The sequence below is a fragment of the Salvelinus fontinalis genome, chromosome 21 (assembly GCF_029448725.1).
Source record: "Salvelinus fontinalis isolate EN_2023a chromosome 21, ASM2944872v1, whole genome shotgun sequence".
Classification (NCBI taxonomy): domain Eukaryota; kingdom Metazoa; phylum Chordata; class Actinopteri; order Salmoniformes; family Salmonidae; genus Salvelinus; species Salvelinus fontinalis.
This window is the reverse complement of record NC_074685.1, coordinates 25,064,116-25,088,786: the sequence shown is the minus strand read 5'-3', so window position 1 is coordinate 25,088,786 and position 24,671 is coordinate 25,064,116. Positions and strand designations below refer to the sequence as shown.

The 24,671-nt window shown below is 42.2% G+C and overlaps 1 protein-coding gene across 6 annotated transcripts in view; it reads right to left on the bottom strand.

The window, feature by feature from the left end:
• Window positions 1-1,841: 1,841 nt before the first annotated feature.
• Window positions 1,842-24,671, bottom strand: part of nup214 (nucleoporin 214) — a 78,560-nt gene continuing 55,730 nt past the window's right edge. Inside the window, exons 32-37 of one of the 6 annotated variants that reach the window (XR_008753948.1) lie at window positions 18,368-18,535; window positions 16,549-16,720; window positions 9,682-9,836; window positions 8,859-8,892; window positions 2,121-6,085; window positions 1,842-2,024 (exon numbers count right to left, since the gene is read on the bottom strand). Coding sequence is in view for 4 of the 6 variants with exons in the window: in XM_055874400.1 (XP_055730375.1) it covers window positions 6,043-6,085; window positions 8,859-8,892; window positions 9,682-9,836; window positions 16,549-16,720; window positions 18,368-18,535 (572 nt within the window). In the remaining 2 variants the exon portion in view is untranslated. Of the gene's footprint in view, window positions 6,086-8,835; window positions 8,893-9,681; window positions 9,837-16,548; window positions 16,721-18,367; window positions 18,536-24,671 lie in introns of all 6 variants that reach the window. The other 5 variants (XM_055874402.1, XR_008753949.1, XM_055874403.1 and 2 more) reach the window with 5 other exon arrangements.

Below are 24,671 nucleotides of genomic sequence, written 5' to 3'. Positions count from 1 at the left end.
ACATTTGTATGTATGGAACTAAGCATGATGGGATGCTAATTGCTTAATTTACTCAGGAATCATACCTGAGTGGAAGCATCTGCTTTCAATAGACTTTTTCAGTGCATTCAAAAAGTATTCAGACCACTTCACTTTTCCACATTGTTACATTACAGCCTTATTCTAAAATTGATTAAACATTTTCCTCAATCTACACACAATACCCCATTATGACAAAGCGAAAACCGGTTTGTAGAAATAAAAAAACAGAAATAACTTAGTTACATAAGTGTTCAGACCCTTTGCTATGAGACTCGAAATTGAGCTCAGGTACATCCTGTTTCCATTGATCATCCTTGAGATGTTTCTACAATTTGATTGGAGTCCACCTGTGGTAAATTCAATTGATGGGACATGATTTGGAAAGGTACACACTAGTCTATATAAGGTCCCACAGTTGATAGTGTATGTTAGAGCATAAACCAAGGTTGAAGGAATTGTCCTCAGAGCTCCGAGACAGGATTGTGTCGAGGCACAGATTTGGGAAAGGATACCAAAAAATGTCTGCAGCATTGAAGGTCCCATGAACACATTGGCCTCCATCATTCTTAAATGGAAAAAGTTTGGAACCACCAATACTCTTTCTAGAGCTAAGGGCCTTGATCAGGTAGGTGACCAAGAACCCGATGGTCACTCTGACAGAGCTCCAGAGTTCCTCTGTGGAGATTCCTCTGCAGCACTCCACCAATCAGGTCTTTATCGTAGTGGCCAGATAGAAGCCACTCCTTTGTAAAAAGCACGACAGCCCGCTTGGAGTTTGCCGAATGGCACCTAATTGACTCTCAGAACATAATAAACAAGATTCTCTGGTCTGATAAATCTAAGATTGAACTTTTCGGCCTGAATAAGCGTCACTTCTGGTGGAAACCTGGCACCATCCCTACGGTGAAGCACGGTGGTGGCAGCATCATGCTGTAGGGATGTTTTTCAGTGGCAGAAAAGTCAGGATTGAGGGAAAGATGAACAGAGCAAAGTACAGAGATCCTTGACGAAAACCTGCTCAAGAGCGCTCAGGGCAAGATTGGCAAAAATAAATATCCAAATGTGGATCCCAAGTGTTTGAGATGCCACCATAGTCCAGCGACTGAGGGACACATGTTTTGGTCATGCCAATCTTTGAGTGGCTTCTGGGACCCCATTTTTGAGGCACTCACATATGTGTAATACAACTGTTAGCCCCAACCCATTCACTGCCATTTTTGGGGTTCTTCCCCTAGACCCGAATGCTACAATGCATCAGGCGAATGCGACAGCATTTTTCGCCGCCTTGTCCTCATTCACTGGAAGTCTGCAAAGCCACCCTCCTTCATGCAGTGGGTTAAGGCGGTGATGTCATCTCTGCCTCTGGAGAAGGTTAGGTACACTGTGCTTGGGTGCCGACAAAAGTTAAACTTAACCTGGTCCCCATTAATACAATACGTGGAGAGCCTGTCTTTTACTTAGTGTAACTTGCATATTTTGGTAAGCAGTCATGTCTGTTATAGTGGCCATTTGTGCTGATACTAATTTTTATTTTTACTGTTTCTGTCCTCATATTTGAGTGTGAATGAAATATAATCACAACTCTGCTATTGATGGATAAACTCCTACTCTGGTGTCATGGAAAGGTCAATAATGTGCTACCTTATCTGGAATTGGCCATACAGACCATACAGGCCATACAGGCCGTACAGGCCATACAGACGAAGTAGGGACAACTATCTATCACACACGCTAAACAATATACGCACACAGTCCAATATATTTCAGCATCATCCCTTGCAATATGATGAAGGTACAGTAAAACATGACAGCTACAAAGATCAAATTAGAGTTTTATTAAGCTCTTTTACTGTGATTAAACAAACAATACATTTTTAAAACAGACACTGTGGACAAAACTTTCATATCAAACATTTTTGTAGGCAAATAAAAAACAGCCCCCCCCCCCCCCCAAAAAATGACAAAAAGGGTATATTCTTTATTGTTGTCCAGGCCATCTTGGTCTGTGAAAGCACAGAAACATCAGTGTTAGACATGGCATGGCCGCACTGGCATCCATTATCAACTGTAGCAGGTTTGTTCTCAACTTGAAAACACACCATTTAGTTTCCTCCTGGATTAGGGGACCCCACTTGATCATCTGAAAGAAACAACTTTTTAGGGTATTCATGTTTAAACACAATGTCCTACTTGATAGGTTAATGTCCAAACAATGAACGTGGGGGACACCATTAACTGTAAAACCAAACGAAAAGGGGGAGTTAGATCATTGGCTGAAATAAGAGGAAATTCACTCATCACTAAGCTAATACTTTATGATCACATGGGATTCAATCACAGGCTGAATTCACAGTAAGCCGTCTAAAACCAGGGCATATATAAACACACACTGTACTGTATTATCAGAGGGGAGAAAGAAGATGTTTTCATAGTAGCGAGAGAGTTTCCACTCTGTGCATAAATAACTAGTCCCAGCTAACAGAGCTAAGGCTGAGAGCCTCTTAAACAAGATTACTGCAGCCTTCAGTGGACACTAATGTTGAATCATTTCATTTACGATGTCCGCCACACTCCTCTCTCGACTGAGGTAAAATCGATACATCCATAGAGAAACAAACAGTACAGACTGAGATATGGAAAATTATTTCTCTGTCCTCAGGGAGTGGATTATGTATCTGTCAGATAACTGGTTGGCTGCTGTGATGTTCGTGTCGGACAGCATTGGCTGATTTCACTGGCACACTCTCGCACAGACGCCGATCAAATATGAAATGTTCGCATGTAATTACTGTAAAAACCCGAGAGGGCAGAGACTGATGCCTGCACTTACCGTCCAATCAGACAAGGCCATACAGACGAAGTAGGGACAACTATCTATCACACACACTAAACAATATACGCACACACACACACACACACACACACACACACACACACACACACAGAGTAGTACTTCAAAACCTCTGACCACGTGAAGGGAACTTTGACCAGGAACATTGGCTACATGCACTTGACATGTTGTTGGGATAGATAGCACTGGGCAGCTGGGAGATTGGAGGTTAACCAGGTCAAACAGCCTCCATGGTCAGAATTACTCTACTGTATGGTAAACACACCCATCATCTAACTGCACCTCTAATGCCAATGTATATTAGGCAATAGGAAAACAATGACAGAAGTTTATAGTGCAAATTTGCAAACCTCTCAATGATCTTTCATATGAAGCCTCTGATGTGCTCCTGTTTGCTTGCATCTCATTGCACAATACATAAGCTGCCAGCCACAGCGACACTATGGTGATTACACTCTCCAAATCAGCCTCTAAAATGTCTGTTTACCTCTCTCCCGGTCTAATCTAGGTGGTGGGTCGTTTTTATCCATGTCACCCCACCACTCTACCTCCACCTGGCACCCATACCTCTGTCACCCCCCAAAAAATAGTTTTTTGTTTGTTTTGAAGACAATCAAATCCAATTCTCCAGGGATGAACGGGCTGTAAAGCAAGTAAGTCCTTTCAGGGCTTATAGCTCTAAATACTATATAGAAGGTCTTTGGGTAAATTAACATAGGTTGACCACCCACACATCACTTCAGCATCTAACACTCAGCAGGTTGACTGCATTACAGTCTCAGACGGCTTGTAGACGAGCCAGTGAGTTGAAAAGGCCGGACCGATAAAGCAGCGAGAACAATGCCAATCATCCCTCCGTAAAAAGAGAGGTAGAGAGAAACAGAATGGTTCTTTTTATCTGGATTCCTCAAACAGCTGCCATCCCCACGAGTGTCTGTGTGACTGGCCTGCTCCCTCTGTCAGAGCGATGCACTGATGGCGAGAAAAGAGAGAGAAGACAGTGCTGCACTCTGGGAGTTGTCATTGTTGAGCACAACATGACACGGGAGTATGAATCAGTGCTGCACAGCTACAACACCAAGTAGACGGTCTTTGACGTGTTCAAATAAGTCAATTGCGGGAAGGAGAGAGGGTACTGTGCTGAAAACCTCTTCAGCTTAACCTCTTCAGCTACAAATCACAACAGTGCAGAGTTTTAGCTCCATGACAGCCTGCGTCGCAAAATCTATAATGCATTGCCAAGTGAGTCATCAAAACGTATCAGATATTCCACATATGTATACCTATGATTTACATTTCACACACGCACTGTGCCTCCCTGGACCGGGAAAACATACATCAGTATGAAGGACAAGCGGTAGAAAAACATCCAGAAGCCCAATACAAATGTAACTCCCTCTCTCTAGTCTTGCCCACCTCTAATACCACTGTTATCCATCTCTAATATTAGCTGCCCTGAACACAGTGTGTGTGACCAATCATATCATAGCGGGCTGGCGAGGAGAATTCCACTGTTACAGTGGGAAGCTAGGACTCTTGGTCACATGTTGTGAACCCAACATTCCCCAACCACTTCAGTGTCTGATTGGCAGGGCCAGCGGGCCTGCAACATTTCCATCCATCGCCAGGCACACCAGAAGGGACAGGGCGACAGTGACATTCTCCATGGCGGTGACCATTGATGGCAATCTGATGACAGCCACATGCCAAAGACCAGATGCCACTACACAAGACCAGCACCCCTCTATTCAATATACCCTCATTCCTGCAAATACCCTCATTCCTGTCTATTAATTAATAAGGGCCAATGAATTCCTTGATGAAGGAGAGGGCTACAAAACCATACGCAGGCTGCTCCACGTCAAGGATGGTATGCTAATTAGCAGCTAGCAAAGCCCCCATCACTGTCTAAACATAGCCCAGAGCTTCCTTACCGTTCTCCATGCTGCGTTAAAATGATTACATTTATTACATTAACCGGTCTGCTAATGCCATAGACAAAACCCTTCAGCACATCTTTTCTCTGGACTAATGACTCAAATACTCTTAATCAAAGGTTGACTCATTAAATACATCAACATTTAGTCCAGAGGTCTAATTGTTGGGCCTTTTAAACAGTAGGCTAATGGTAAATGAAATCTGTTTAATAAGCACACAGCCAGACACAAAGGCAAGAGGAAAATAGCCAGAGACTGTCATCATTAAAATAACACAGGCGATCAATTAGTGCTCATCATCAGTAGGATGGCAAAAAAAGAAAGAGACTACATTAGATACAGATTTTAGAATTGCCAAGTTTATTTCCCATTTTCCATGTATAAAATATACACATTTATAGGAATAGGGGGTTCCAGCAGTATGGATTATAAAAAGCAGCATACATGTTTTCCTAATATTTCAGTTCATTGTATGCAATCAAGAGATGATACTTTTATCAACGACCTGTCCAAGTCTTGCCTAGAGTCAGTTACTGATTACAGTATTGAAAAAAAAACTTTCTTTACCTAGAAAATACTTGAGTTTTGAGAAACAGAGGACATGATTCTTATCATAATTGCTAAAGGTTGGAAAATGTGATATCTTAAAACTTCAAATGAAAGCTTATAACTGTTCCCTGTTTCAAAGTAAGTGCAAACAACAAGGCTACATTAGTATTTTATAGAGCAAAACAAAGTTCAGATGGATGAACATAAATCTACACTAGAGTTACAGTCCACAGTGGATAACAGATATATACAAACAGTATTCTATGTCATATGAATACAGGTGTTATTCTAAGAAAGTTCATGACACTTTTATTATTGAATTATGACCATTATGAATTATGCCCTTAGAGATGTTGCCTAGTGGATGATAAAACTTAATAAATAATTACTGTCCTGATTTTAAAAAGTTGATACACAAAATGCCAATTAATTAATCCAACTACACATTACACATTTTAGTTGGCCACTGATGTACTTCACGTAAGCTTATTGCGATGGTCTGTAAGGTCAGTTCCATACTATACAACTAGTTTTGGACTGTCATCTCAACCACCCCGCTTCCACCCTTCTCCATTTAAGAGACATCTACTCAGAGAGCTTGATTGCAGAGAGCAGTGTTGACTGGCCACACACAGCATGTGTGCACTTGCCAATTGGGGGGGGGGGGGGGGGGGTCTACAAAAACTAGCTTCTCCAACCCGAACTGGCTCCAAACATTTGAGAAGATCTGGAGGAGGAAAATGAAGACAAACCAAAAAAACAAAACATATACGGTATATAAAAAGAGGTTGCTGAAAATGTGAGTCTGGTTTGGAAGCTAGCTACCTTTGTGATGGTTTGGACTTTCCCCTTAGCCCCTGCCTGATCAATATGAGGGGTACTAGTGCTTTCTGACAGTACTGTGAGGGATGTATGTAAGTATTCTATACCAAGGTTATTATAGTTTTGAGATTTTCTATTTAAGTGATAATGCCCTCAAAGCGGGTGTTTGGTGGATTTATTAGCACGAGTGTTGTTAGGCTCTAAACACCAGGTTCGAGGGCATTATCACTTTTATACAACGGTTACCAACATATTCAAATAATGATTGACATATTTTCATTAAAAACGTTAGTCCCGACACAAATTGTTCAGAGGAGCTAGCCAACAACACAGCTAACACAATCACTTCAAATATTGAAGCTGTAACGACTGCAAAAATAAATGATGCCAGCTGATTCATGATTTCGAGTGACTGAGAAACGCTGCCTGCCTGTCTTGTCCCGACCTCCGACCCCTACACGTTCATTACTATGGGACAGCTGGAGATCGTATTTGAATATTGAAACAATGTTGCAAATGTCAGAGACACAAACAGCAAGGTTTACACAAATAGAATAGAGGGGGTTTAGAGAGGGGTGTAGAACTGAGAAGAGAGGGAGTTTAGAACTGAGGGAAGTGGAGAGAAGAAAAATATGGTATGGGACTAGGAGAAGAGAGAAAGAGAGGGAAGAGAGGAAAGAAGAAAGCAGGAATGATGAGATGGACTTCAGACATGAGATCTGTCCAGATAAAGTCAACACTGTTAAGCAGATACATGAAGAGTGGTATCAGTTTCTATGGGACGGAAGAGAGAATGAAATGTACTTAATTTAAGAAGTACATATAGCTGTAGTTGTTATGCACTATATGTTCTGTCTACATGAAAATGCTTTGCCGCTCATAAAAATCTATTCAGAATGATATTTAAGAACATACTAAATAATATGCACCAAAGTCAAGTGACTCGAAAGGTCATGTTTACTTGTGTTGAAGTGTATTAATATAAACCTTGTTTCTTTAAACATATATTCTATTTTGAACAAATTAAACTATACTGAACAAAATATAAACGCAACATATAAAGTGTTGGTCCCATGAGCTGAACTAAAAGATCCCAGACATTTTCCATATGCACAAAAAGCTTATTTTGTGCACAAATGTGTTTACATCCCTTATAGTGAGCATTTCTCTTTTTCCAAGATAACCCATCCACCTGACAGGTGTGGCATATCAAGAAGCTGATTAAACATCATGATCATTACACAGGTGTACCTTGTGCTGGGGACAATAAAAGGCCACTAAAATGTGCAGTTGTCACCATAGATGTCTCAAGGGAGCGTGCAATTAGCATGGAGACTACAGGAATGTCCACCAGAGCTGTTGCCAGAGAATTAAATGTTAATTTCTCTACCATAAGCCGCCTCCAACATCATTTTAGAGAATTAGGCAGTACGTCCAACTGGTCTCACAACCGCAAACCACGTATAACCACACCAGCCCAGAACCTCCACATCCGGCTTCTTCAACTGCGGGATCATCTGAGACCAGCCACCCGGACAGCTGATGAAACTAAGGAGTATTTCTGTCTGTAATAAAGCTCTTTTGTGAGGGTAAAACTCATTCTGATTGGCTGCGCCCCTGTCCAGTCATGTGAAATCCATAGATTAGGGCCTAATGAATTTATTTTAATTGACTGATTTCCTTATTGTACTGAAATCATTGAAATTGTTGCATGTTGCGTTTATTTTTTTGTTCAGTATAAAACATACACAGATATCCCTTCTCAGAGCATGTTGGCACAGCATTTTGCTTTCATAAATAATAATAAATGGGTATGATGAGAGGAAGAGGATGAAAGGGACAAAGAGGAGAGTGAGTGAGGAGAGTGGAGAAGGAAGAAGAGGAAGATGGGGGGAGATGGAGGGAGCAAAATGGTGAGGAATAAGGAGGGGAGAGAAAGGAATAGAAGACGACGAGAACAGGAAGAAGAGCAGGAGGGGGAGAGGAAGAAGAGCAGGAGGGGGAGAGGGTGAAGCAGAACAGGGAGAAAGAGGGGCTTATCTAACAAAGCCCGGGCTGCGTCGCCACACTCTCCTGAGCATTTCAGATCGCATTCCACTAAAATGCACCTTGGGGGATACACAGCGGCTATGTGACACAGCAGCACAGGGAGAGGAGGAAGGGGAGGAGGAAAAGGAGAAAAATAAAGGAGGGTAGCGGGAGAGATGGAGGAGGTAGAGTGTAGAGAGAGTGGTAGATGAGGTAGGGGGAAAAGGAGAGCAATTAGGGGGTAGTGGGGGTGAGTGTCTGGGGTAAGGGTACAGAGATCAGTGGTTTGAGAGAGGAGAAGGGCGAAGGTTGAATAAGGTACAGGAGGGAGAAGAGAAAGAAGTGAGGAAGACTAGAGGGGGAGAAAAGAGTGGAGGGGGGATGGTGGGGAAGGATGGATGATATAGTAGGAAAGCCAGCTGTGACTTCATGCTGCCCTTCAGATTCTCAGAAGTGTTCTGTGGTCACACACTTTTCCTCCACACACTACTGCCAGAGACACACATGCGAGTGTGTGTGTAGGGAGGGTTCAAACACTTAGACAAATGTATACACTCAAGCAAAGATAGACACAGACACACTCTTATGTGAACACAACAAATGAGCGCACACTACCGAAACACGTACCCCCAACGATGAGTGATACTTACTGATTGGACCCAAAGCCACCAGCAGACCCAAAGCCTGCAAGAAAACCAACAAACACAATTAACCATGTACATGAAGATGTATCAGTGGAAACAATTTAAAACACGTCTGTAAAATGTAGACAATCAGAGAGAAAACTACTACTATTACCACTGTATTACCTCTGGTACAGAGCCAGTCAACAACATAAGACACAACATAAACCACAATAATATGACTTGTTCATGACCTAACGATCGAGTAAGATGGTAAGTGGTCTTCCCACCCTCCTCTTCCCGTGTTGAGAAAACTGGGCCATATACAAACATTATTCTGACAGAAAGTAGCTTGCGTGGCAGCATGCGGCCATAGCAGGTATTTGGGTTAATAGGAAGCCACTGGTGGGATTCCACCATCCCCACGGCTATCCTAGCATTAGCCTAGCACTGCATCTTGTGGCCCTGTTGTACTGCACAGCGGTACATAGCAGTGCAGATAGCATTAGCCACTAGGCTAACTGACTGCTATTTATCCAGCCACTAATGAGTTGAGCTAACCAGTGGCTCTGCTTCAGGGGAATATGGGAAGAGACTCATTGGCAGGACTTCAAACGAAGACTTGAGCTCTTGTTTATTTGTTCCTTGTTAGCGTGGCTGGGAGAGTGGGGAGGAGACTGCAGGGGCAGATAAGACTAAGCCGGGTGTTGGAGTAATTTCATATGCTTTGTACAGTTTTAGTCACTAGAAGAGGGAGGAACATGTCAATGAAGACTTGGGGTGCATCCTCTAGAGTGGCATCCTCTGCACTGATCTGAAAGAACTGAATGGGTGAGATAGTAGTACACACCTCCTCCTCCCTGCTGTCCGAACGCAGAGAAGCCGCTGGGCTGAGGAGCTCCGAACCCTGACCCCTGCTGCTGCTGGGCCAGGTTACCAAAGGATGGCGCACTCTGGTTGGCCAGTGCACCAAACGACGGTGTGCTTTGTTGAGTGGAGGCAAAGCTGTGAGGGGAGAGAGAAACAAATGACTAAAAATAGATTCAGATTTAATACATCAAACAATAACCCAATAAAAATTCAGGAAGATGTGTTGCTTAGAATAACCATTGGTACAATTGATTTATTACATTATTGACAGACAAACTGGGAAATATGCTGGTCAGTTTACATCCACCCTATATACTACATCAGTCCTGAACCCCCTGACGCCATACAGAGGGAGGTCGAATTACTATGACCTGCGCTCCTCTCCTCCAGGTTACACACTGTCTAGTATAGTCACTGTAGCACACTGCCCCAGTCCCTCTACTCTGCTCACATTACCATTCTAACCCAGAGGACAGGTTTCTAAAATATGCAGAGAAACAGCCTTGCCTGGAAAAATATCAGAGCCCATTACATCAAAGCATATTGCAATAATACTTTATTTGAATTACAATGGAATAAGTCGCTGCCGCTCCCACGGCGCTTCCCTTACTGATCTGGGATCTGTATGTGGAGGCTGGGACACTGTCAGGGAGCGGAGTGTGTTTTAATATTTTATTCAGTTTAAATGTGTAGTAGAACAGTCTAAATGTTAGCTAGATGTCTTCTGTGGCTCAGTTGGTAGAGCATGGCTCTTGCAACGGCAGGATAGCTGGTTTGATTCCCGGGACCACCCATATGCAGAATGTATGCGCGCATGACTAAGTCGCTTTGGATAAAAGCGTCTGATAAATGGCATATCTTATATTATTATATATTTCATTCTGACATGGAGGCTTCAGTTGCCCTGAGTGAGATACAAGAGCAGCACCAGTTACACAGCTGTACCTTCAGGATTAGTTTTCGAGAGTCATCAAACATCACCAGAGACGAGGGACGGAAGAAGGGGAATGGACGTAGAATATAGCATGTGTGTGTGGCCGTTCAGAGAGGAGAGAGAAAGAAAGAGGGGAAGATAACAGAAACAAAGGCAAAAAGATTGTGACATTAAAGAAGAGAGTGAGACAGAGTAATGACAAGAGAGGGGTAGAGAATAGTCCAGGCCACCACCAGCTCAGCTGCTCTGCTGGTTCTAATCTGGGAAGCAGACCCCTGGACCGAAATATAGGCTGACCTCTGACCTTAATACAGGAGCCAATCACTTGCCGGCCGGCCTGTCGGCCTTCTTTACCCGGTCTTGGGTCAATCCAGGACCAGACCCATCTTTAAGTACTAGGCTTGGGCGATATACTGTTTATACCGTATACAAGGTTATTTACAAACACCCCCGGTATGATTTCCAATACCTTGCGTGGGCTTCGTGCAACGCCACTGCTTATTACTATAGATTGATTATAAATCTAAGAGGTGTCAGTCAAATAAATGATATCCAGCTCAGGGTTCCAGCTAAGCATTAGGGTTAGGGTTCCAGCTAAGCATTAAGCTCAGGGTTCCAGCTAAGCATTAGGTTTGCTAACTTGCCTACTGCCTAGATGTCAAAATCAAGCTTCTTGGTTACAGCAGGGACTTTTAATACCCTCCTGGATCAAGATCCCTTTCGCCTAAATTGTTTTGTGCGTCCCCACAAAAAATATATTTTTGTAAATAGCACCCCTTGTGTGTACTTCCGGTAATACCTTACACCCCGGTAGGGTACAGAAACTGTATGAAAATCTGGATATCGCCCAAGCCCACTCTGTACGGCCCCACTGCTAAATTGAGGAACCACTTCTAAAGATAGGGAGGGTGACATTTACTGGCTGTAGGGAGTCCTGAGGCGTTTTATCTTTGAACTATCTTTTAATAAATCTCTGCAGAGGTTTGGAAAACAACTAAACTAGGACCAGCATTCGTAAACAACTTCAATATTTATCTTTGTGAACAGGACGACGGGTGATGACAGGCGAAATAAAGAGCGGTAAAAATATTACCTCACGAGTTGACATTATGAAAAGAACAAGACTGAAAAAAACTGACTGAACTGAGGAAAGGAATGACTGAAAACACTAAGCCTGCTGCCATTTGACAGTCCCATGGGATTAAACCCTGACAAGACAGAACAGGAGAAAAATAAGAAAAACTGAGAAATGACTTCAGGGCAAGGCTAACTCGTCTTCCTGAAACCAACAGGACCTAAGTTCTCAACTTGCCTACCTGTTTAAATAAAGGTGAAATAAAAATAAAATAAAGCAGAGGGTGTAAAGTGTGTGTGTGTGCGTGTGAGTGAGAGTAGGGGGTGGTAGAGGATTGAGTGGTGGGGATTTAGGCAGTAATCACCTCCTGACAACTTGTGCCCAATACACGACCCCCAGGGGGGAAAGAGGGAGAGGATAGATAGAAGAGAGAAGGAAGGAACCAGCCCATCTTAAAATCGTCTGTCAGTATGGGTGGAATAATCTCTCTCTGCATGGCTCCGTGGTTTGGGTCTTGGCAGAGGTGCACAGCGCCCCAGCAGGCCTGCACGTGGGGTGGGGGAATAGGGAGCTGAGCGGTAGGGGATGGAGGAATAATCCCATTTTCTCCCATAATCTTACAATGAGGGTTGCAGTTAAACTCGGAATAGAGGTTGACTCAGCAGGGGGTCTGGGTGGTTAGAGCTGACTGAATCCCATCCCCTGATGAATTGTGTTTAAAACATACCAGCAATGCTAAATTATTCTGGACTTTTCTAAATGAAATTTCAAACTCATTGAAGGCAGACGAAGCACACAATGTGTGCCAGTAACCATATTCTCAAGTCATACCGTATAGAAAAACAGGACATTTCAGTAAAATTTTATAAATGCTGACAGATAATTTGTTAATTCGACATGGTGGGAACTTTTTGTGTCGAAAAAATGTATTATGCGCGAAATGGTAGTGGAAATGCCTTAATGCGAAAATATTGATATAATAACCATCATATTGAAGTAAACTTGGAGTCACCCGATGACATGGTGTGTAGTCCTCCCACTACAAATCTGGAAACCATGCAGACAAAATAAGTTTTGATGAACGTTACAGAGTGGTGAAAGTGCAAATTGATGAGCTTCATGCTCCTCTCCAATAGGCAGACTCAGGATCTTATTCTGGTGACATGATGATCGATGCTTGAATGCAATTAAATTATCCATAATAAATGTCACCATGTAGACTACCCGCACTGCATCTGCGAGCTGTTGGGTAAAGCGCACATACCAAGACCAGAGGAGGCACATTTGCTATTTAACGCAACAGCTGTGACAAAACTATCGGTTGAAAATGAAATGGAAACACATTGAACTTTAGATTCTTACTCAGTACAGTGCCTTCAGAAAGTATTCATACCCTTTGACTTTTTCCAAATGCTATTGTGTTACAGCCTGAATTAAAAAAATTGCTAAATTGAGATTTTGTGTCAATGGCCTACAAACAATACCCCATGTCAAAATGTAATTATTTTGAGACATTTTTACAAATTAATTATAAATAGAAATCTGAAATGTCTTGAGTCAATAAGTATTCAACCCCATTTTTATGGTAAGACTTTGCTTAACAAGTCACATAATACATTGCATGGACTCACTTTATGTGCAAGACAATGTTTATAAAACTGGTTGTTTGGATCTTGGATGCTGATTGGATGAGCAGCATTCCAAGCTGTGCTGCTGCCTGCTAACAGTACCATCTAAAACATTATCACTGCGCCGTCATAAGAATATCATGTTAATGTTGCCGTCTAAATCATCTCAACTCGCACATAATTTCCCCTCGCTTCAAGCCTAGCATTTAGTTTGGTACAGCAGGGGTTAATATAAGCCTAGCTGTCTGTCTATCCGACCTGGAAACAATGTTTCACTTTCTAATTTTGATCTCTGTAGTACCGTACATACACTGAGTGTATAAAACATTCGGAACACCTGCTCTTTGCATGGCATAGACTGACCAAGTGAATCCAGGTGAACGCTATGATCCCTTATTGATGTCACCTGTTAAATTCACTTCAATCAGTGTAGATGAAGGGGAGGAGACAGGTTAAAGAAGGATTGTTAAGCCATGACACAATTGGGATATGGATTGTGTAAATGTGCCTTTCAGAGGGTGAATGGGCAAGACAAAAGATTTGTGCCTTTGAATGGAGTACGGTAATAGGTGCCAGGAGTACACGTATGTGTGTCAAGAACTACAACACTGCTGGGAACTTCACGCTCAACAGTTTCCCGAAGGTGTTCCTAATGTTTTGTACACCCCGTGTAGCGTGAACAGTGCCCAGATGAGAACTTTTTCCTGAGCCAGTCGAAATCACGCATCAACGTCATTATCATGGACATATCCAAGTAAATGTTGATGTAAAAAAAGATAAATGAAACCAAAATGCAGCTAGTGTACTGTCATTCCAAGTTTAATGTTTGATGTGACTGAGTTAGCTGAAGTTGGCTAGCTAGCTAGCAAGCAAGCGAAAAGAACGTTATCCAGACTGCATAGCAATCATTTTGCTTAGAACGGATGACAAGGCCTTTTTGCATAGCAACTATGCAAAAATAATTAACTGGGTGTCACGCCCTGACCGTAGAGCCTTTTTATTCTCTATTTTGGTTAGGTCGGGGTGTGACTAGGGTGGGTAATCTAGGTTGTTTATTTCTATGTTGGCCTGGTATGGTTCCCAATCAGAGGCAGCTGTTTATCGTTGTCATATTTAGGCAGCCATTTCCCCACTGTGTTTTGTGGGATCTTGTTTATGTGTCGTTGCCTGTGAGCACTTCAGTTTCTTCACGTTTTGGTCGTTCTTTATTGTTTTTGTGCGTTTCATTCATTAAACACGTGGAACCCATATTACGCTGCGCTTTGCTCCGTATGTTATTACGACGATCGTGACACTGGGTCGTGTCCGTAGCAACATGACCAAAATAACTAACAACCAGATTTCGTCCAAAACTACTATACAGCTTCTGGTCAAAGAATGAAATTGTATGAATTGACTTATCAAAATAATATTTTAATACGTTGGTAACAGTTTTATAAAAGCAATAAGTAAATGGGTTTCTTATCGCGTTGAACAACGCCATATACCTGTGACTATATTCATGCTACATCACTGCCTTTTGTGCCTTATTTCTTAACTAACATGACTTTAGAATGACAACCTCATCTCTGTACCTCACACATTGCAATTATCTGTAAGGTCCCTCAGTCAAGCAGTGAATTCCCAAGACAGAATCAACCACAAAGACCAGGGAGGTTTTCCAATGCCTCGCAAAGGGCACCTATTGGTAGATAAAAAAAAAAGAGAAGCAAACATGGAATACCCCTTTGAGCATAGTGAAGTTATTACACTTTGGATGGTGTATCAATGGATCAACATTGTAGAAACTCTACAATACTAACATAAATGACAGTGAAAAGGAAGCCTGTACAGAGTAAAAAATATCAGAAAACATGCATCCTGTTTGCAATAAGTCACTAAAGTAAAACTGAAAAAAACAAAAAAAATGTTTACTTCATATTCTGAATACAATGCGTTATGTTTGGGTAAATCCAACACATCACGGAGTACCACTTCATATTTTCAATCATGGTGGTGGCTGCATCATGTTATGGGTATGCTTTTCATCGGCAAGGATTAGGACGTATTTTGTGGATAAAAATAAATGAAATAGAGCTAAGCACAAGCAAAACCCTATCGGAAAACCAACAGACACTGGGAGATTAATTAATCTTTCAGCAGGACAATAACCTAAAACACAAGGCCAAATATAGACTGGAGTTGCTTACCAAGACGACATTGAATGTTAATGAGTGGCCTAGTTACAGTTTTGACTTAAATCTGCTTGAATATCTATGGCAAGACTTGAAAATGGCTATCTAGCAATGATCAAGAACTCATTTAACAGAGATTAAAGAATAATGTGCAAATATTGTACAATCCAGTTGTGCAAAGATCTTAGAGACATACCCAGAAAGACTCACAGCTGTATTCTCTGCCAAAGGTGATTCTAACATGTATTTTCGACTCTGGGGGTTGAATACTTACATACTCAAGACAGTGTTTTATTTTTCACACAACCCCCCCCCCACACTTTGAGATTAGTATTTTGTGTAGATTGTTGACAAAAAAGACAATTCAAACCATTTTAATACCACCTTGTAAAACAATTTTGAAAAAGTCAAGTGGGGTATATACTTTCTGAAGGCACTGTACATAACTTAAGCAAAAAAGTACCTTGTGTGCACTACATCATCACGCACTGACTTTTATCCACAATAAGTCAGTTTGGTGGAAACACCACTGGTAGGAAAATACACATATATTCTTTATGCTAATGTTTTAATATTCACATGAAAATCTGTCACCAACTGGATGGAAACCTGGCTAGTGTAGCTGAGCAGGGCTTAGGTTATTATGCCCACGTTGAGAAATGAGGTCGGGGGTTAGCATGTTATTGCTTATTTACCATGGAATGTTGGTGACACGCTCCATGTGTGAATATGAAAACACTGTCTGGGATGAGTCACCGTGCTGTCAGCTGGAACGTGAGGTGTTGCATAACTAGCCCCTCAGGTGGCTAAAACCCTTGCCCATAATGCTTTTCTTTTATTAGTCAACCTTTTTAATATACGTGACAACATCACATACACAGCAATAAATGCATAAAAACATTTAAAGACATTTTGAAGCCTCTATGGTCAGTATTATCAAGAATATTCAGCTCTTCTACACTGTAATTTCAGAACAATTCGAAAAAGTCTTCACTCTTCATATCCAATACATGTCTAACAGGGGTGTCTCTCTTACCCGAATCCTCCCACGTTGGCGGCTGCCGTTCCCTCTCCAAACACCTTGCTGGCTGAGGAGCCCATGGGACTGCTAAAAGAGGGTGCCGAGCCAAACGCTGCTGCCCCCCCAAAAGCCGGGGAGCCCCCAAAAGCAGGGGGGCTACCGAACGCAGGGGCACTCCCAAAACCACCTGTAGGGGTGCAGAGAGGGGGGTGTGTGAGGAAGGGTCAGGTGGTTGACTTTGCATTTGAAAATAATACATGTGAGAGGGATGGTTACATGAATACACTTGACATGTGTATGAGCAATATTGTTGTATTGGTTGAGACGGGGGACGGAAGAATGTCTCAGGGGACACTAACCATACATAATAGCAAAGGCTTCAAAAATAGAGGCACCGTTTATTACCTTATTCCTACATTTTGAGCCATGTGTAAGTCACATCTGATGATGTGATGCCTTAAAACTAAAATCACCCCAACATGATTAATAATGTTGTGTTGTATTATCATCTGCTCTACAACACTCCATATCTGTTCAGGGACAATTGCTCTCACACACACATAGCATAAGGGCTAGGAGGGCTTGACGGGAATTGATTGCCAACCACACTCTCTCTGTGGCTGAGAGAGGAGGAGTTAAAGAGAGGGGAGCACTGAAATTACAGCCTGGCTACGAGACGAGCACGGCCCAGTGAATAATTGATTGAGCTAATGTAATAGGATTACATTCCTTGGAGCGGCACCGAAAACCCCCAGGTCCGTATTCACAAAGCCTCTCAGAGTAGGAGTGCTGATCTAGGATCAGTTATGAATTAGAGGGGGGACCTGATCCTAGAACAGCACTCCTACTCTGAGAGGCTTTGTGAATATGGGCCCAAGAGTTTAGGGGTAGATGCCTATGATAAAGCTAGGAGAGGTGATGTCCTTTGGCAGTGCCAGATAGCTAGCTGAGTAAAATGCCAAGACAAAACTGCAGTCGTAATAACTTTTGGGGAACGCTATGACTTTCTATTTGCTAAGACATGCTATAATTTTAGCTAGCTTGAGGAAATATTAGAACTGTGTTGACAAAATGTATGCTATGACTGCTCTGGCCAAATAGACACCAAGACTGTTCACTAGCTATGAAAGACGCAGCATTGCGGAATGTAGCCTGACCGTGTTCCACTAGTGCTGTACTGGCAGAAAGAGATAAGGTGACTCTCACTGTAGCTCAGATGATAAAGGAGGACAGAGTGAGTCTCTCCTTGGGGAGCTAGAGCTGGGGGCAGCTGAGGTTGCAGGGAGTGGAGCCACCCCCACCGCATTGCTGGGGAGGAAGTGATGCGTGTGTGGAGTGTTCATCCATCAGCACCTGCCCCACTCTCTGACCCTCAAACAACACTGAGCCACCCACCGCACCAACAGACAGAGGAAGACAGGACGACATCAGAGAAGGAGCCAAGAATGTAAAGGGCCGTTACTATCACAGTCAAAAAGACCAGAGGGGCTAGTGATGTGTTCAAAGAGGGTAGGTATTGCAGAATAAAGTACAACTACCCTATTGTACCACCTTGTATTGTGTACGTTAGGCCGGCAGGTGTGATATTACCCTGTAATAACACCTTGAAATAATTTCACAATTGAAAGATGCTTGCTTGAAAAAGTTAATCGACATACAAAATATATCACTTTGAAGAGTAAGACAGGCTATTGAGACCCAAAGTTTAATAACAGATGGGTTATTTGTGACATCGTTGGACATCACTTTTGAAAATAACCATGGACACAAAAGTCTGTAGTTGACAGAGCTGTGTGACTATTGTTACTTATATTGGGTTGATGGTGTAGCCTACCTGTCTGTTTGGCAGGGGTGGAGAAGGAGCCGAACCCCTGAGCGGCCACGCTCCCGCCTCCCGTGCTAAAGGTCCCACTGGCCGTCTGCTCCCCCCCTCCGAATGTTGATGCTGGAGAGCCAAAGCCAAAGGTTTTGGCCCCGCTGTTCCCAAACAGGGTGGGTCCTCCTGTAGGACAGACAGAGGTTAAAAGTGGAGTTACAGCAGTGGATTTATAGCAGTATAGGATGTAGACTGAAATTGGTGCCGTGCAAATGTTTTGTGCCGGTCCTGTTCATATTTATAGTGCATTCGGAAAGTATTCAGACCCCTTGACTTTGTCTACATTTTGTTACGTTACAGCCTTATTCGAAAATGTATAAAATATTTGTTTTCCTCAGTAATCCAGACACAAAACCCCATAATGACAAAGCGAAAACAGTTTAAAAAATGTAGAAAATATATTACAAATAAAATACAGAAATACCTTATGTAAGTATTCAGACCCTTTGCTATGAGACTCGAAATTGAGCTCAGGTGCATCATGTTTCCGTTGATCATCCTTGAGATGTTTCTACAACTTCATTGGAGTCTACCTGTGGTAAATTCAATTGATTGGACATGATTTGGAAATATCTCACAGTTGACCGTGCATGTCAGAGCAAAAACCAAGCCATGAGGTCAAAGGAATTGTCCGTAGAGCTCCAAGACAGGATTGTGTCGAGGCACAGATCTGGGAAAGGGTACCAAAAGATTTCTGCAGAACACAGTGGCCCGACCAAACTGAGCAATCAGGGGAGAAGGGCCTTGGTCAGGGAAGGGACCAAGAGTCGATGGTCACTCTGACAGAGCTCCAGAGTTCCTCTGTGGAGATGGGAGAAACTTCCAGAAGGACAACCATCTCTGCATTACTCCACCAATCAGGCCTTTATGGTAGAGTGGCCAGGCAGAAGCCATTCCTCAGTAAAAAGGTACATGACAGCCCTCTTGGAGTTTGCCAAAAAGGACCTAAAGGATTCAAACCACGAGAAACAATATTCTCTGATCTGATGAAACCAAGTTTCAACTCTGGCCTGAATGCAAAGCATCACGTCAAAAAAACTTGGCACCATCCCTACAGTGAAGCATGGTGGTGGCAGCATCATGCTGTGAGGATTTTATTCAGTGGCAGGGACTGGGAGACTAGTGAAGAAGGGAAAAAAGATGTAGGGAAAGATGAACGGAGCAAAGTACAGAGATACACTTGAGCAAGACATACTCCAGAACACTCGGTACCTCAGACTGGGGCGAAGGTTCACATTCCAACAGGATAACAACCCAAAGTACACAGCCAAGACAACACATGAATGGCTTCGGGACATGTCTTTGAATGTCCTTGAGGGGTCCAGCCAGAGCCCGGACTTGAACCTCTGAAAATAGCTGCGCTCATCCAACCTGACAGAGCTTGAGAGGATCTGCAGAGAAGAATGGGAGAAACTCCACAAATACAAGTGTGCCAAGCTTGTAGTGTCATACCCAAGAAGACTCTAGGCTGTAACCGTTGCCAAAAGTGCTTCAGCAAAGTACTGAGTAAAGGGTTTGAATATTTATGTAAATGTGATATTTCATTAATAAAAAAATTACTTGCAGAAATGTCTAAAAAACAGTTTTTGCTTCGTCATGGGGTAGTGTGTGTAGATTGATGAGGGGAAAAAATCAATTGAATCAATTTTAGAATAAGGCTGAAACATTTTTAAAAAAGTGTGAAAAGTCTGAATACTTCCCAAATGATCTTCAGGTATAGGAACTCTGCAATTGTTGATCTAATATTCTATAACAAATGCAGGAACTCAGAGAGGTCTGGAACTCTTTGTTAATGGTCTAACTAATTTACCGCATGGCGATGTTACCATGGAAAGTCGAAACTACCGCACATGCAAACCTGCTGATTATAAGGTCCTGTGTAGATTGTATTTTCAAATTATCAAATGTTTTCACACTGTAACAGTTCGCTTTATCCTATGTTGTACAATACGATATAAAACAAAGAACAAACTGAATTTTGACGCAACTGGGCCTTTAAAATCGTCGTAAAAGGATCCCAAAAGATTTCCAGACAGGGCGCCACTGAGCTAAGCTTCTCACCTAAGTAATGGTATGGGAAACCCGAAACAAGTTCTCGAACTGGCTATTGGTCCCCTCCAAGAGGATGAGAGCGAGGACAAGAGAGATGTAGCAAACCTGAACAATCCTCTATTGCATGGGTAGGGCACCTAAATACAGCAATTTTTATCGGAACGAATGGTCGGGGGCCTCTTATTTTATTGTATGCTGCAAATTGACCACAACTAATCAACTCAAAATATTTGTCGCAATACACCAGGTAGACATTACAGTGAAATGCTTACTTTACAAGCCCATAACCAACAATGCAGTTTAATATTATAAAAAAAGAAAGAAAGTAACAAATAATTAAAAACCAGCAGTAAAATAACAACAGCAAGGCTATATACAGGGGGCACCGGTAGAGAATTAATGTTAATTAATTAGTGACTATGCATAGATGATAACAGAGAGTAGCAGCAGCGTAAAGGGGGGGGGGGGGGGGGGGGGGTAATGCAAATAGTCTGGGAATCCATTTGATTAGATGTTCAGGAGTCTTATGGCTTGGGGGTAGAAGCCTCTTGGATCTAGATTTGGTGCTCCGGTACCGCTATTAGAGAGCACAGTCTATGACTAGTGTGGCTGGAGCCTGACAATTTTTCTTCCTCTGACACCGCTTAGTGTAAAGAACATGGATGGCAGGAAGCTTGGCCCCAGTGATGTACTAGGCCGTAGGCACTACCCTCCGTAGCGCCTTGCGGTCAGATGCCGAGCAGTTGCCATACTAGGCAATGATGCAACCAGTCAGGACACTCTCGATGGTGCAGCTGTAGACCCTTTTGAGGACCTGAGGACCCATGCCAAAGCTTTTCAGTCTCCTGAGGGAGAATAGGTTTTGTCGTGCCCTCTTCACGACTGTCTTGGCCAGGTCACTGGGCCTATAGGCTGTCTTGTTGTTGTCGGTGATCAGGCCTACCACTGTCATGTCATCGGCAAACTTAATGGTGGTGTTGGAGTCATGCAGTCAGGGGACTGAGCACACACCTCTGAGGGGCCCCCGTGTTGAGGATCAGCGTGGCAGATGTGTTGTTACCTACCCTTACTACCTGGGGGCAGCCCGGCAGGAAGTCCAGGATCCTGTTGCAGAGGGAGGTGTTATGTCCCAGGGTCCTTAGCTTAGTGATGAGCTTTGAAGGCTCTATGGTGTTGAACGCTGAGCTGTAGTCAATGAATAGCATTCTCACAGAGGTGTTCCTTTTGTCCAGGTGGGAAAGGGTAGTGTGGAGTGCAATAGTCAGGGATGCAAACTGCCGAGGGCCCAAAAAGGTGACACTTGTTTTGGGGGGCACTGCAACGTGCAAAAAATCCCTGCTAGGGGGAAATGCAGGTTAACTAATTCAAATCAAAGTTTGTCACGTGCTCTGAATACAACAGGTGTAGACCTTACAGTGAAATGCTTACTTACAGGTCCTAACCAACAGCGCAATTTGTGAGTAAAAAAATAGGTATTAGGTGAACAATAGATAATAGATAAAAAAACAGTAAAAAGACAGTGACAAATAACAGTAGCGAGGCTATATACAGTAACGAGGCTATATACAGGCACCGGTTAGTCGGGCTAATTGAGGTAGTATATACATGTAGGTATGGTAAATGTGACTATGCATATATGATAGAGAGAGAGTAGCAGTAGCGTAAAAGAGGGGTTGGCGGGTGGTGCGACACAATGCAGATAGTCCGGGAAGCCAATATGTGAATTAAACAACAAAGAATATGATCTACATGATCAGTCTTTGTGTGTAAAATAAAAAGTGCTTCATGTGAACCAAACTCACAGCTAAAAAAATTAAAGACAGCAATCTAATGTTATTTGTTGCCTAGACTTTACTGCAAATGACACTCAAGTCTTGAGAAAAAAAACAATACACTAATATTGCAGTTAGACATGACAGCCTTTATAATAGAATGCTTGTGACCACACACATAAATATTGCACGTGGGAAAAAAAATCTTAAAGTAGAAATAGAATGAAACAAACAGGCATTCTATTTTTGCTCTATTATAGTGGCCACTCTAGTAGACATCGATCAAGTGCACAAGGCTACATGTGTGCAAAAATAACATTCACAGAGTAAAAATAAGTATAATCCCCCCTCACACACACACCTTACTGTCAAATTCAACACAACAAAAACAATATATTTGGGCTACACAGCACATTATTACATAGTACACTTTCTGCCTGTGGACATCTGTTCTACAATGTGCCAGCAAAAGTTAGAAAGATGGAAAGTGTGTGATGTTCCTTTCACCTCTATAGTGGCATCCAGCTTAAGTCAGGCCCAGCTCCAGCTACACTTGATCCCTGAACCCACTTTGTTAACTTCTTGAGAATACAGGGGGTGCTGTTTTCGCATTAGCATAATTTTCTCTACAGATTAAACTGCCTCTTATTCAATTATTGCTCTTACTATATGCATATAATTAATACCATTGGATAGAAAACAATCTATAGTTTCTAAAACCGTTTCAATTTTGGTTCTGAGTGAAACAGAAGTCATTTGACAGCACTTTCCCTGACCAAGAAGAAGAATGCAAGATGTGTATGCTCGCTTCAACGCTCTGCCTATATATGGTCACGCCACCTATGACCCGAAACACACTTCATTCGTCTTCCTCTGGGTGTCAAGAGGACGTCAGAGGAGATTTTTTTTGTTTATCTTGTACTGACGTGAAATAAGACCTATTTCTTTGGCGTGACCGACAACTTCCGGTTCTCTGAATCGCGCGATTTGGAGGTGCGATTGTCTACTGTTTTGCTGCCGTTACGGATGAAAACTATCTCCGTCTCGAAGTTTGTTTGATACATGTGACCATATCATCGTAATGTATTTTTTTTAAAAATATAGTTTAATCAGATTATTTGAATTTTTTCGGGAGTTTTGCCGTGTTCCGTTCTGTGACTTTTTTTACTTTGAACAGATCCGTGCCAGTCGACCAGTACATATGCTAAATGAAGAGGGAAAGTTGCCATTATGAATGGATTGAACGACTCATCAGGACTAAGGACACCTTGATCAACATTCTGATGAAAGCTCAGCAATAGTAAGACCCAATTTACGATGTTATTTCATATATCTGTCGTGCATGTGAACTGGTCGTGGGCGCCCAGCTGGTTCTGGCTGGCGTGGCTATGCTAATTTAGCGCTACATTTTGTTTTCGCTATAAAACATTTAATAAATCAGAAATATTGTTTGGATTCACCAGATGTTGGGCTTTCAATATCTGTACGCTGTGTATTTTTTCTGAAATGTTTTAAGATAAGTAATTAGTTATATGACGTTGGTCTCTGTAATTGTTCTGGCTGCGTCGGCACTATTTCAGATTGCAGCTGCAATGTAGAACTGTGAGTTATACCTGAAAAATGCACAGTTTTCAAAAAAAAACTATGCTATACCATAAATATGTCAGACTGTCATCTTATGAAGTTGTTTCTTGGTTAGTGGCTATATATATTTTTATTTAGTCGAATTAGTGATAGCTACTGACGCAGGAAAAAACTGTTGGAGTAAAAAATTGTGTCTTTTGCTAACGTGTTTAGCTAATAGATTTACATATTGTGTCTTCCCTGTAAAACATTTTAAAAATCTGAAATGGTGGCTTTATTCACAAGATCTGTATCTTTCATTAGGTGTCTTGGACTTGTGATTTAATGATATTTAGATGCTACTATTTAATTGTGACGCTATGCTAGCGATGCTAATCAGTGTGGGGGGGGGGGGGGGGGGGGGGGGTGCTCCCGGATCCGAGGTAGAGGCTCGTTAGAGGTTAACAAGCAACGCCTTATTTTCACCTAATTCTCTCATTCTAAAAATTAACCACATACTATAGAGGGAAACATTAGTTAACAGATAGTGGTTAGTTCGTTAGCTAGTTAACATTTCACACAGATTGCCAGGGTCCAGTAAGCAACTAACGCGTTATAACTTGAGGAACAGCAAGGATTCGTATACCAGTTAATACTACAGCGAATTGGTTAGGTTACTAATGTTAGCTCATCTGATGTTGTAACGTTAGCTAGCGTTTGCTGTCTGACTTTATTAGCAAGTTAATTTTCACACACCATAAACTAAATTATTTGATCAGATAAGTCTGCTAATGATGCTCAACATTTCTCTGGCTAGCTTACGGAGAATTCGATCCAGCTAGCAAGATACTGAACAATACTAATACTTGTTCCAC